This window comes from Alosa alosa, chromosome 2, assembly GCF_017589495.1.
Source record: "Alosa alosa isolate M-15738 ecotype Scorff River chromosome 2, AALO_Geno_1.1, whole genome shotgun sequence".
NCBI classification, from domain to species: Eukaryota; Metazoa; Chordata; class Actinopteri; order Clupeiformes; family Clupeidae; genus Alosa; species Alosa alosa.
The window spans coordinates 37,256,270-37,269,901 of record NC_063190.1 but is presented as its reverse complement, the minus strand read 5'-3'; the positions used below and the strand labels follow the sequence as shown (position 1 = coordinate 37,269,901).

At 47.9% G+C, this 13,632-nt stretch overlaps 1 protein-coding gene across 2 annotated transcripts; it reads left to right on the top strand.

Annotated features, from left to right (window-relative positions):
- Positions 1-94: 94 nt before the first annotated feature.
- ppm1nb (protein phosphatase, Mg2+/Mn2+ dependent, 1Nb (putative)) lies at positions 95-12,240 on the top strand. 2 transcript variants are annotated; one of them, XM_048235764.1, is made up of 7 exons: positions 95-456; positions 2,076-2,414; positions 4,114-4,685; positions 7,021-7,138; positions 9,975-10,089; positions 11,026-11,089; positions 11,399-12,240. In XM_048235764.1, exons 1-7 carry the CDS (start codon positions 357-359, stop codon positions 11,426-11,428), a joined length of 1,338 nt encoding a protein of 445 aa, XP_048091721.1. In that variant the 5' UTR covers positions 95-356; the 3' UTR covers positions 11,429-12,240. The 2 variants fall into 2 exon arrangements, with proteins under 2 accessions (XP_048091721.1, XP_048091730.1); XM_048235773.1 differs by lacking the exon at positions 95-456 and having other exon boundaries at positions 1,865-2,414.
- The last annotated feature ends 1,392 nt before the right edge of the window (positions 12,241-13,632 follow it).

Here is a 13,632-nt window from a genome sequence, read left to right as displayed (position 1 = left end):
ACGACCGCGATGTGTGTGTGTGCGCATGCCTGTGTGTGTGTGTGTGTGTGTGTGCGTGCGCATGCCTGTGTGTGTGTGTGTGTGTGTGTGTGTGTGTGCTGCACATGCCTGTGTGTGTGTGTGTGTGCGCATGCCTGTGTGTGTGTGCTCAGCGCTTGCTCCCCAGAGACCCTGCACTATGCCACGCAGTAGGTCATCTGAGCAAACACCCACCACAGGCCCTCGTCCACCACCCGGAACCCCAGCGGCTACACCAGCCCTCGTCCACTCCTGTCCACCATGCTGCCCCAAGGCCGGCCGTGTGAGCGCTGAAGCTGAAGCTGGAGCGGCGCGTATGATGTCCTCACCCGTAAATAATGTACATGCAACTCCGAGGGCTGCGGGGGCTGGCCAGGGGACAGTTCTTCTACCGGAGACTGGTCAAGCTGCAGGAGCAGGAACAGGGGTCTGGAAAGGGTAATGCTAAAATAGGAAACAAGCTACAGTCTGGTCTGGCCTGTTCTGTGGGGTTTGCTTTTTAACAGCATGAGAATCATTGTGTGTGTGTGTGTGTGGGCGGAGGGGGTGCTTGAAATGAAACCAAAACAATTAAAAAAAATTGTGTGTGTGTGTCAGCTTGAAGAGTGAAACCAAAACAAGCACCAAAGCAATATTGCCGTGTGTGTGTGCATGCTGACGGAACAACACAAAGAGCAACATAATATAACTGTCATATAATGCTGTAATGGCATAGCTGCCATATAATGCTCCCATGGTATAGCTGCCATATAATGGTCCCATAATATAGCTCCCATATAATGCTGCCATATAATGCTGCCATAATATAGTCGCCATAAGTGTGGTAACTACAGCATTAATGCAACCACTCAATTCTGTAAGAGCCGATCTGCCATACGAGCGCATGCGGCCTGAATATTCTCCAGCGTTGTTGGAGTGCGTCACTCGCTGCTGAATCTGCTCCAGGCCAACTGTGTTGCTGCACATGACTCACCCACAAGTAGATCACACCGTTTTCAGAGAGCGGGAGGGAGGGAGAGAGGGAGGGAGAGAGAGATACAGAGAGGGAGGGTGGGGAGAGAGAGAGGGGAGACAGAGGATGGGAGAGAGAGAGGGAGGGTGGGAGGGAAAGAGAGGGAGGGAGAGAGGATGGGTGAGAGAGATACAGAGAGGGAGGGTGGGAGAGAGAGAGAGAGGGACTGAGGGAGAGACAGAGGCATGTGCCAGGGCCAGTGTCCAGAACCCAGGCTACCTGTTATGAAATCCAGCCGACCGGCTCGGTAATCTGGTGGGGTGAGGTCTGGTAATCCAAACACATCACATGTAGAGATTAACAAGGTTCAACGGCAGGGAGTGAGAGAAAGAGTGATGAAAAGAGAGAGAGAGAGAGAGAGGGATGAGCGAGAGAGAGAGAGGAAACAGTCCAGTGACAGAAGGAGATTGTGTGTGTGCATGGGAGGGGGAGGAGGGCTCAGCGATGTGATTGGTGGGCAGAAATAGATTAACCAATCAGGGCAGCGTATGTAAAAAAGGCCCGGCTGAAGCAGAGCTGTGAGGAGAGAGAGAAGAGAAGAGAAACGAGATGGAGAGAGAGATGAAGAAGCATCAGGCACAAGATTCTGTTCTGGAACCCAGCGCGATCCACTCAGGGAAACAGCTAGAAAGGATGACATCATCCCATCAGGATATCATCCGCTGAGAAGACAAGCAGAAACAGAACAGCTGGGGAGAGAGAGAGAGTGAGAGAGAGGAGGAGTGGAGAGAGAGGAGGAGTGGAGAGAGAGAGGTGTAGATTGAGGGAAAAAAGACAGGAGAGGAGAGAGGTGTAGATTGAGGGAGAGGAGAGGAGGAGAGAGAGAGGTGCAGATTGAGGAAGAGGAGGATAGAGAGAGGTGCAGATTGAGGAAGAGGAGGAGAGAGAGAGGTGCAGATTGAGGAAGAGGAGGATAGAGAGAGGTGCAGATTGAGGGAGAGAGGCCCAGGCATGAGGACAGCCAAGAAAGGGAGCGTTGAGGTGCCGGCCTTCGTGCGGCACTTGGTGAAGGAGACGGAGAGACGAGTGAGCTCCTTGTTCAAAGGTGGACGCGGCGGAGCAGTCCGGGGCGAGCAGGCCGAGGGGGAGGAGGGGGCCGCGTCCGAGGAGGAGGAGGGGGGCGCCATCATCCCCTGCCCCTATCTGGACCGGCCCGTACTGGACAAGCTGCTGGAGGAGGGCTTTGCGCCGGGCGGCGGCGTCCACTTCGCCTGCGCCTGCATGCAGGGCTGGAGGGCCACTATGGAGGACTTCCACAACTGCTTCCCGCAGCTGTGCGGCGCGCTGGCCGACTGGGCGTTCTTCGCCGTGTTCGACGGCCATGCAGGCAGCGTAGTGGCCGAGCACTGCTCTAGGAACCTCCTAGAGCACATACTGGCCACGGGTACGTACCTACACACACACACACACACACACACACATGTACCTATACACACACACACACACACACAGTCCCCAAAACCTGCTGGAACACTTCCTGACCCTGGGTACACACACACACACACACTGTCCCCAAAACCTGCTGGAACACTTCCTGACCCTGGGTACACACAGACACACACACACACATACACACAGACACACACATACACACTGTACACACACACACGCGCACACATACACATACACACACAGCTTGGCTGCAGGGAGTACAGGATTATTCAGCACTGTGGTCATTGGAGTGAAATGTGTGAGATTGTCCTGCAGGAATGAAACAGAATATCTTTACAAGAGCTGCATAGAAATCATGTGTCTTTACTTAATGAGCAACATTTATTATTATTATTATTATTATTATTATTGTTATTGTTATTATTATTATTATCTGTATTATTATAAAAAGTATGAGATTGTCCTTCAGGAATGGGGCATACTGTAGTGAGGTAATTCCTTTAACCTTACAGCAGCTGCATATAAATGAGCTGTTATTTAATGAGAAACACCCTTAATTCATTCTAAATAATTATTCTGTTCATTCACATTTTTATTACTTGATGAGCAACATTCAGCAGTCCCTTTTAATAATCATTCTATGTTGTTGACGTCTTCATTAATGACATTAAGTCCCATGAGATTACATGAACGTAACTAACATGACTTTGCATAATTATTCCATATTGTTGACATTATTTTAATCGAGCAAATGCTACATATGCGATCTGTAAACATCCTTCCCATCACACTCTCTTACGTAAAGCACTAGCACCACCAGGCCTGTCTGGAGCGCTTCTCAGATCATTTCACGTTACATAATGATATGGTTATGCTGGAGCGCTTCTCAGATGATTATGCCATCAGGACACACAGAGAGCAGACGGCCCCTCCTGGCTGTGTCGCCAAGTCCACACCAGACCGCCATATGTGGGCCAGTTCTGGGCCAGACTCAGCTGGCCTCTGTGTGAATCGTAAACACAGTGTTTGTCCTCAGCTAGCTGTCCTGTGGCTCCACATGAAGTCACATGTAGTGTGTGTGTGTGTGTGTGTGTGTGTGTGTGTGTGTGTGTGTGTGCAGACAAGCAGTCAGAGCATTAGGAACACAAAGTTTCTAGGCTCATAAAGTTGCCCCAAGTCTCATCACCTTAATTGGCAGATGTTATTGGAAATGGGTGTGGCAGACACACTGATGAACCAGTGCTATGCTTTAAGTGTACTGCAAGCCTAGTGTAAGTGTGTTAGATATCAGTGCTATGCTTTAAGTGCACTGCAAGCCTACTGTAAGTGTGTTAGATATCAGTGCTATGCTTTAAGTGTACTGCAAGCCTATTGTAAATGTGTTAGATATCAGTGCTATGCTTTAAGTGTACTGCAAGCCTACTGTAAGTGTGTTAGATAACAGTGTCTGCTACAGCATTCTAAATGCAGATGTGTGTATGAAAGGTGATGGGTAAATAATAATAATAATAAATAATAATGCTACAGCATTCTAAATGCAGATGTGTATGAAAGGTGAATAATAATAATAATAATAATAATAAATAATAATGCTAAAGCATTCTAAATGCAGATGTGTGTATGAAAGGTGAATAATAATAATAATAATAATAATAATAATAATAAATAATGATGCTAAATGTCCCCTACAGGCTCCGTGGGTCTGGAGGAGGACGTGGAGCGTGTGACAGAGGGCATCCATGAGGGTTTCCTCAGCATGGACAAGCAGCTGCACAGTGTGGCCACGCGCGAGGGCTGGGAGCGAGGCGGTACCACCGTAGTGTCCACCCTGCTGACGCCCCAGAGCATCTACTTCGCCAACCTGGGCGACTCGCGGGCGCTGCTGTGCCGAGGCGGCCGAGTGGCCTTCGCCACCGCTGACCACAAGCCCTACGGCCCGGCGGAGAAGGAGCGCATCGAGCGTGCGGGCGGCTCTGTGGCTCTGCAGCGAGTCAACGGCTCCCTGGCCGTGTCCCGAGCGCTGGGCGACTTCGGCTACAAGACGGCGGAGTGGCGCTCGGCGCGCGAGCAGATGGTGTCGCCAGAGCCTGAGGTGACCGTGGTGGAGCGCTCGCCGATGGACGAGTTCCTCATACTGGCCTGCGATGGAGTGTGGGACGCCATCAGCAACGATGACCTCTGCGAGTTCGTCAGCAGTCGGCTGCGTGTCTGCACTGACCTGAGGGAGGTCTGCTCCCAGGTCATCGACCTCTGCCTCTACAAGGTCAGTGAGCCACAGGTGGACTTACCTACAGGTGCCTTGTATTCGGACATTTTGACCAGATTTCACCACATTTCAGTTCAAGTGAAACACTTGTGCGCTCCATATCCTCCAACCAAACACATGGAGGAGCCTTTACACTTACCCATTCACATTTATTCACACATTATGCATTTACCCAGAAATGCGTAAACTAAGATGGTGGAATTTCCTACATTTCTGTAAGTTCTGTCTAAATCCCCACCCGGTTGCAAATAGGGCCCAGCTGACTGGTTTACAGGCAGGAGATCTAGAGTCCCGAAGCCATGACGAGATATTCCGCAGCTGTGTGAGCATGCTGGCCATCGCTGTGGAGTTCCGCAGCTGTGTGAGCATGCTGGCCATCGCAGCTGTGTGAGCATGCTGGCCATCGCTGTGGAGTTCCGCAGCTGTGTGAGCATGCTGGCCATCGCTGTGGAGTTTGCGTGGCCATCGCTGTGGAGTTCCGTGGCTGTGGAGTTGCTTGACCATCGCTGTGGAGTTGCGTGACCTGTATACTGTATGGACACTCGGGGGACGCTAATGTGCTAGTTCTCTTTTCGCTGCCTGACGTCTGTTATGTAAGAGGGCCGTGGAGAATGAGATGCTGTGTGTGTGTGTGTGTGTGTGTGTGTGTGGTGTGGTGTGTGTGTGTGTGTGTGTGTTATGTAAGAGGGCCGTGGAGAATGAGATGCTGGCCAAGGGGAGGCTGTGCAATGACCTGAAAACGTCTTTTCTCTTCCCTGCACCAGCACTCCTGGACCACACACACACCCACCCACACACCCACCCACACACACACACACACACACACACACACACACACACACACACACACACACACACACAGCCAACACCCCCCACCCCGGTAATATGGTTCGATTGAAACACGAGGTGCTGTACACAGCAAATCCTCACTCTATTCTTAGTGCTGAAGGGCTGAAGATTAGGACTTTTTATCTGTACGCAGCAGTGGTCAGCAACAGCAGTGTCCTGCATCGTCCAGCTGACCACCATGAAGCCCACCACACCCTCCTGCCTTCGGTGGGCCTCTGGGTCTGAGGCAGTTGGGAAGGGTTGACCGCTCCTGGCTGAGAAAGAGGGTTGACTACACAGTCACAGTCGGGCAGACGCATCACCTCACACAGGGTTCACAGACACAACAGAACACCACACAACTCAACATGCCCATGTGGTCTAGTCTCTCACAGTCAGGCAGATCCATCACCTCACAGAGGGTTCACAGACACCACACAACTCAACATGCCCACGCACATGTGGTCTGAGGGCAGCATTCCACCGCTGTGTGTAATCCTAATCTGGCTCTTTAATCTCGTTGACTCGTAGACTGAGGTTTTTAATGCCTCACGCTTCCTCTGGCAGCTAGTTCAATGACGCAGCAACAACAACCACAATGAAATAGCCTCATTTACAGAGTACAGAGTGCGTACAGAGTACAGACAGAGTACAGAGTACAGACAGAGTACAGACAGAGTACACACAGAGTACAGACAGAGTACAGAGTACACACAGAGTACGTACAGAGTACAGACAGAGGACACACAGAGTACAGAGTACAGACAGAGTACACACAGAGTACAGAGTACAGACAGAGTACACACAGAGTACAGCGCACTGGCTTTTTCGGCTGACTTGTGAGGTATTCCCACACACTGAGTGATGTGGCCGTGTGGCTTTTGGTATTTCACAGAGATGTCCCAACCCCCGGCCCGCATTTGTGCAAATCTTTTTCTGCTCTCCGGTGGGCTGACCAAAGTGAAGTCTCTCTCCAAAGTGAACTCATGTTCTCACATTTATAAAACATTCCAAATAATCCTGTTCAAATGGACTGCGCTTGTTTTCATCTGAGGACTGGCCCTGCACATCATTAGGGTCCATCTCATCTGTAATCTGACTCTTCTCTCTGTTCTTCTCTCTCACCTCAGATTTTGAGAAGTGCACGTCAGGGTGTAGTAGGAGAAGTGCACGTCAGGGTGTAGTAGGAGAAGTGCACGTCAGGGTGGAGGAGGAGAAGTGCACGTCAGGGTGTAGTAGGAGAAGTGCACGTCAGGGTGTAGTAGGAGAAGTGCACGTCAGGGTGGAGGAGGAGAAGTGCACGTCAGGGTGTAGTAGGAGAAGTGCACGTCAGGGTGTAGTAGGAGAAGTGCACGTCAGGGTGTAGTAGGAGAAGTGCACGTCAGGGTGGAGGAGGAGGAGGAGGAGACAGGAAGAGTGGACATGCATTGAACATTTTTAAAGCACATTTTTAAAGAATGGTTCCCCATGTTGTGTTGTTTCTCTTCGCTGTGTCCGTCTGCAGGGGAGTCTGGACAACATCAGCGTGGTCCTGGTGTGCTTCCCTGCCGCTCCTCAGCTGTGCCCAGAGGCCCTGCACCAGGAGGCGGAGCTGGACGACCTGCTCGAGTCCAAAGTGGCAGGTGGGGAGTCAGCCGTCACTACCATAGACTGAATAGTATATATAGTCTAGAAACACGGCAAACACATCCTTATCATCAGCCCTCACTACACCCAACACACTACACCCAACACCCCCAACACATCAGCCCTCACTACACCCAACACCCTACACCCAACACATCAGCCCTCACTACACCCAACACACCCAACACATCAGCCCTCACTACACCCAACACATCAGCCCTCACTACACCCAACACACCCAACACATCAGCCCTCACAACACCCAACACTCCCAACACATCAGCCCTCACTACACCCAACACCCCCAACACATCAGCCCTCACTACACCCAACACATCAGCCCTCACTACACCCAACACACCCAACACATCAGCCCTCACTACACCCAACATATCAGCCCTCACTACACCCAACACACCCAACACATCAGCCCTCACAACACCCAACACTCCCAACACATCAGCCCTCACTACACCCAACACACCCAACACATCAGCCCTCACTACACCCAACACCCCCAACACATCAGCCCTCACTACACCCAACACATCAGCCCTCACTACACCCAACACCCCCCAACACATCAGCCCTCACTACACCCAACACATCAGCCCTCACTACACCCAACACATCAGCCCTCACAACACCCAACACTCCCAACACATCAGCCCTCACTACACCTAACATTCCCTGCAAATACATCAGCTCCCTCACTTTACACCTAACACACCTAAACACATCAGCTCCTCACTACACCCAACACTCCAAACACATCAGCCCTCACTACATACCAAACACCCCCAACACATCAGCCCTCACTACACCCAACACTCCAAACACATCAGCCTCACTACACCTAACACTCCAAAACACATCAGCCTCCCTCACTACACCCAACACTCCAAACACATCAGCCCTCACTACACCCAACACTCCAAACACATCAGCCCTCACTACACCCAACACTCCAAACACATCAGCCCTCACTACACCCAACACATCAGCCCTCACTACACCCAACACGCCAGCCCTCACTACACCCAACACATCAGCCCTCACTACACCCAACACATCAGCCCTCACAACACCCAACACTCCCCAACACATCAGCCCTCACTACACCCAACACATCAGCCCTCACTACACCCAACACTCCAAACACATCAGCCCTCACTACACCCAACACCCCCAACACATCAGCCCTCACTACACCCAACACTCCAAACACATCAGCCCTCACTACACCCAACACATCAGCCCTCACTACACCCAACACCCCCAACACATCAGCCCTCACTACACCCAACACTCCAAACACATCAGCCCTCACTACACCCAACACTCCAAACACATCAGCCCTCACTACACCCAACACTCCAAACACATCAGCCCTCACTACACCCAACACTCCAAACACATCAGCCCTCACTACACCCAACACCCCCCAACACATCAGCCCTCACTACACCCAACACTCCAAACACATCAGCCCTCACTACACCCAACACTCCAAACACATCAGCCCTCACTACACCCAACACTCCAAACACATCAGCCCTCACTACACCCAACACATCAGCCCTCACTACACCCAACACCCCAACACATCAGCCCTCACTACACCCAACACTCCAAACACATCAGCCCTCACTACACCCAACACCCCAAACACATCAGCCTCACTACACCCAACACTCCAAACACATCAGCCCTCACTACACCCAACACTCCAAACACATCAGCCCTCACTACACCCAACACTCCAAACACATGAGGCCTCACTACACCCAACACATCAGCCCTCACTACACCCAACACCCCCAACACATCAGCCCTCACTACACCCAACACTCCAAACACATCAGCCCTCACTACACCCAACACTCCAAACACATCAGCCCTCACTACACCCAACACTCCAAACACATCAGCCCTCACTACACCCAACACCCCCAACACATCAGCCCTCACTACACCCAACACTCCAAACACATCAGCCCTCACTACACCCAACACTCCAAACACATCAGCCCTCACTACACCCAACACATCAGCCCTCACTACACCCAACACCCCCAACACATCAGCCCTCACTACACCCAACACTCCAAACACATCAGCCCTCACTACACCCCAAACACATCAGCCCTCACTACACCCAACACTCCCAACACATCAGCCCTCACTACACCCAACACTCCAAACACATCAGCCCTCACTACACCCAACACTCCAAACACATCAGCCCTCACTACACCCAACACTCCAAACACATCCTTATCATCCACTTTATATTTCCCATCCAGTGCACACTTGGCAAATTCCCTTATGGTTAACTAGCATTGTAATGAGGGATGTCAGACATGATGATCATTAAGCTTCTGCTGTGCCACGACTGTTAAGGATCTGATATGTAATTCTCATCAGGGGTCTATGACATAACTATTAGGCCTAATACCCTTTATGTGAGCGCATCTGGACACTGTCCAGTCTACCTCAGCGATGAGCTGCTGGCTATGCCTGCAACATCATAACATGACCGAACCTATGAATTCAAAAGGTTATTATGAAGGAGCAGACTGCAACAACAGCAATACTTCTATTATTAGCCTTCTACAACTAATAATAATAATAATAATATCAATAATGTACCATGTTACTAACACTGATTCTCAAATGCAGTCGTGTGTATGAGTGCATTCATTACTTAGTTTGTTGTGGTTTGCTGTGGCAGAGACTTCATTACTTAGTTTGTTGTGGCAGAGATCTTCATTACTTAGTTTGTTGTGGCAGAGATCTTCATTACTTAGTTTGTTGTGGTTTGTGTGGCAGAGATCTTCGAGGAGCTGAGTGGTAGGGGGGAGGACCCTGACCTGCTGTCTGTTCTCACGGTTCTGGCCTCAACTGTAATTCCAGGGCTGCCACCAGGGGGAGGGCTTCAGAGCAAGTGAGTCCACTCTCACATAGAGACCACTCTCACATATTAGTGACCACTCTCACTCTAACATATTAGTGACCACTCTCACATATTAGTGACCACTCTCACTCTCACATATTAGTGACCACTCTCACTATAACATATTAGTGACCACTCTCACATATTAGTGACCACTCTCACATATTAGTGACCACTCTCACTCTAACATATTAGTGACCACTCTCACATATTAGTGACCACTCTCACTCTAACATATTAGTGACCACTCTCACTATAACATATTAGTGACCACTCTCACATATTAGTGACCACTCTCACTCTCACATATTAGTGACCACTCTCACTCTTAACATATTAGTGACCACTCTCACATATTAGTGACTACTCTCACTCTCACATATTAGTGACCACTCTCACTCTAATATATTAGTGACCACTCTCACATATTAGTGACCACTCTCACTCTAACATATTAGTGACCACTCTCACATATTAGTGACCACTCTCACTCTAACATATTAGTGACCACTCTCACTATAACATATTAGTGACCACTCTCACATATTAGTGACCACTCTCACTCTAACATATTAGTGACCACTCTCATTCACTTACAGTCAAATAACAGGAAACTATTTATATGACATGAACACAGGCAGACACTCCCCAGTATCTTGTTTTAATAATGGTAAACATTGTATAATTACATTAATAAATAGCCTAGAACAGATGAATAGATGAGTTCAACCTTTTCTATGGCTGTAAACAGAAACATGTGAGTTGAGGAAAGCTTGTGAGCTGGTGGAGTCTCCAGATGCAGTGTTTCATTGGTGTTCCATTGGTGTCCCATTGGTGTTCCATTGGTGTCCCACTGGTGTCTCACTAGTGTCTCACTGTTGTCTTATTGGTGTCTCACTGGTGTCTCACTGGTCCTCTGTGTTGCAGGCGCAACTGCATCATCTCCGCTTACTACCAGCAAAAGGAGGCGCGGCAGCTGAGGTTATCTCAGGTGGGTCTGCAGCTTAAAAACAATCCAGTACCTCATTTCCTATATCAGTCTTATCTCAGGTAGGTCTGCAGCTTAAAAACAATCCAGTACCTCATTTCCTCCTAGAACAGTCTCCAGAGAAGTTCTTTATAACAATAACGCTGTCATTGTTATAGTAAAGTGGCAGTATAGTATTTGTAGTTTTACTACAAGTAAAACTAAAATATTCTTGAATATTTTATGAAAGTCACTTTTACTTTATACCTGTAGCTTTTAATGTTTTGAATGACAGGTGTGACAGTACAACTATTTCTGTTTGTTTGTTAACAGGAAACGGGTGGAGCATCAGAGACCTTCTAATTGTAATAATTAATTGTTGCAGTATGTCAAAGGACTATCCAATACCATGTTAGAATCCCACATGTGCGAAATATACAAGAGGATTCATTATTTGCACAAGTATTTTTCAAATGCCACATTGATACATGTGACGTTTGATATTGAAATGACTGTATTTTTTATTTTACATTTTTATTTTATTTCTCTTTATTTTTTCTAAATATTTTTTCTTTTTGAAGATAATGTTTAGGAGTTCTTCTGATGTGCACGTGAAACTTAGACTACTACTGCAAATGATCTGATGTGCACGTGAAACTGAGACTACTACTGCAGATGATCTCCCAGTTTTGGACGTGACCAGATTCAGGCCAAATCCACGCCATACCCATGCCAGATTCAGGCCAAATCCACGCCATACCTATGCCAGATCTGGGTGGGATCGGTTGCAGACTCTTCTAGGGGTCGTTTCAACAAGATCAATAACGCATTCAGTGAGACGAGGGAAGAAACCAGGCGAAGGTTTTATTGAATACAGAGTTGTCAGTGCCATAGCATCACTGATAGAGATCAACTGTACTGAATATTTGATTGTAATCCCACGACCGATGACGTCACATGAAAGCTTGTCTTTTGAGAGGCTTTTTCCCTTGATGTATGTCATGTCATGTTGCCAAGGAGATTAGGTGGTGCAGGTGCAGTTCATTGTTAAACCCTTGGTCCGCATAAAGGAATGACACGTTTCTGTGAGCTAGTCCAAGGCATGCACTAGTCTTATTTCAGTCTTTCCAAGGCCAGACTAAACCCCTCAGAGTCACATTATAAGCTTGCTCTCCCCAAACATCTACAACAATTTAGGAGTTAGGATTTGGGGCTTGGAGCTTGAGGACTGGTTAAAAAATATGCTATATATTTTTAAGACTCTGTAATTTCAACAACTAAAGTCTCTGGCAGGTGGTAAGACTATCCGGTAAGAGTTACCACCCATAATGCTAGTCTGGCCTTTGTCCAATGTTCGTACTTTTCTCAGTACAAGGCTTCCAACCAGCTATTGTGCATTGGATCCAAATGCAGTTCTGCAGTTCACCGAAATATAGTTCGGTGAAACGATACTGTATCCAAATGCAGTTCTCCCTAATGGTGGAACGATACTGGATCCAAATGCAGTTCTCCCTAACGCTGAAATTTTACTGGATCCAAATGCAGTTCTTCCTAACGCTGAAATTTTACTGGATCCAAATGCAGTTCTTCCTAACGGTGAAACTTTACTGGATCCAAATGCAGTTCTTCCTAATGCTGAAACTTTACTTCAGACCACATTTCATGTTCTCTTGGTTTGCATGAAGTGTAGTTCTGCAGCCTTAATGATCTCTATGAAGTTATCCTAACATATATTGGTTAAGAGTCATTACCTTAAACATCAGCCATAATAACTAATATTGCTATGAAGTGTGACATATGATGTTCCCTGTATTGTACACATCATGTATTAAGATGGCATTCATCAAAGTTGGTGATTTAGGAATCATAAAAGTGAAATGGCATAACAAGATTGCTTTCTTCCTTTGTTTGTACTCTGAGGTGGTTATATGAATGCACTTCCTTTAAAGATTTACATTCCACTACTAGTATCCATGATTTCTCTAACTCTGTTAATAACACTGTTTTGCCATTAGTATGTAAGGGATAACGGCCGCCGAGGTGTCCTGTTATACGGAATTAATGGACGAGGGCGAGGGGCAAAAAACTCCCCGACGCGCAGCGATATAGCGTTATCCCGCTTATCACCCGGTTGCCACTGTAAAGCAAAGGAAACACGCGGTTCCGTTTAAAAAGAAGCTCACTGTTGTACAACTTTCGTTGGCCCTATAACAGCGATAGCATGGACAGTGAGCTTGTTTACATTTGATTCCATTGTTGTGAAGCCTGCAACCAAAGATTCTAGAGCGCTGCAACCGTCGTCCTACTATGGTTGTTATAGTTACCATTCATAAGCATTGATATGGAACAGTGTCCTGTTATTCAGAATTAATAGCCACCCCACCAGCCAATCAGAAAAGAGTATTTCTTTTCTCCGGGTGATAAGTGACAATACAAGTTGCCATCACATCAAGTGCAAGTCGGTGCCATACCATTGTGCACACCTTTCCTCTACAATATTTATTTTTTATGGATTAATCATTCTACTAAGTCCATTTTCCAGTATTCTCCTGTTTTGAGGTATAGAA

Bases quoted from the DNA above. Each gene is read 5' to 3' on its own strand.
- ppm1nb (XM_048235764.1), top strand. From the start codon at position 357: ATGTACATGCAACTCCGAGGGCTGCGGGGGCTGGCCAGGGGACAGTTC. The intron at 2,415-4,113 runs GTACGTACCTAC...TGTCCCCTACAG, and splicing joins AGAGCACATACTGGCCACGG to GCTCCGTGGGTCTGGAGGAG. The intron at 4,686-7,020 runs GTCAGTGAGCCA...GTCCGTCTGCAG, and splicing joins TCGACCTCTGCCTCTACAAG to GGGAGTCTGGACAACATCAG.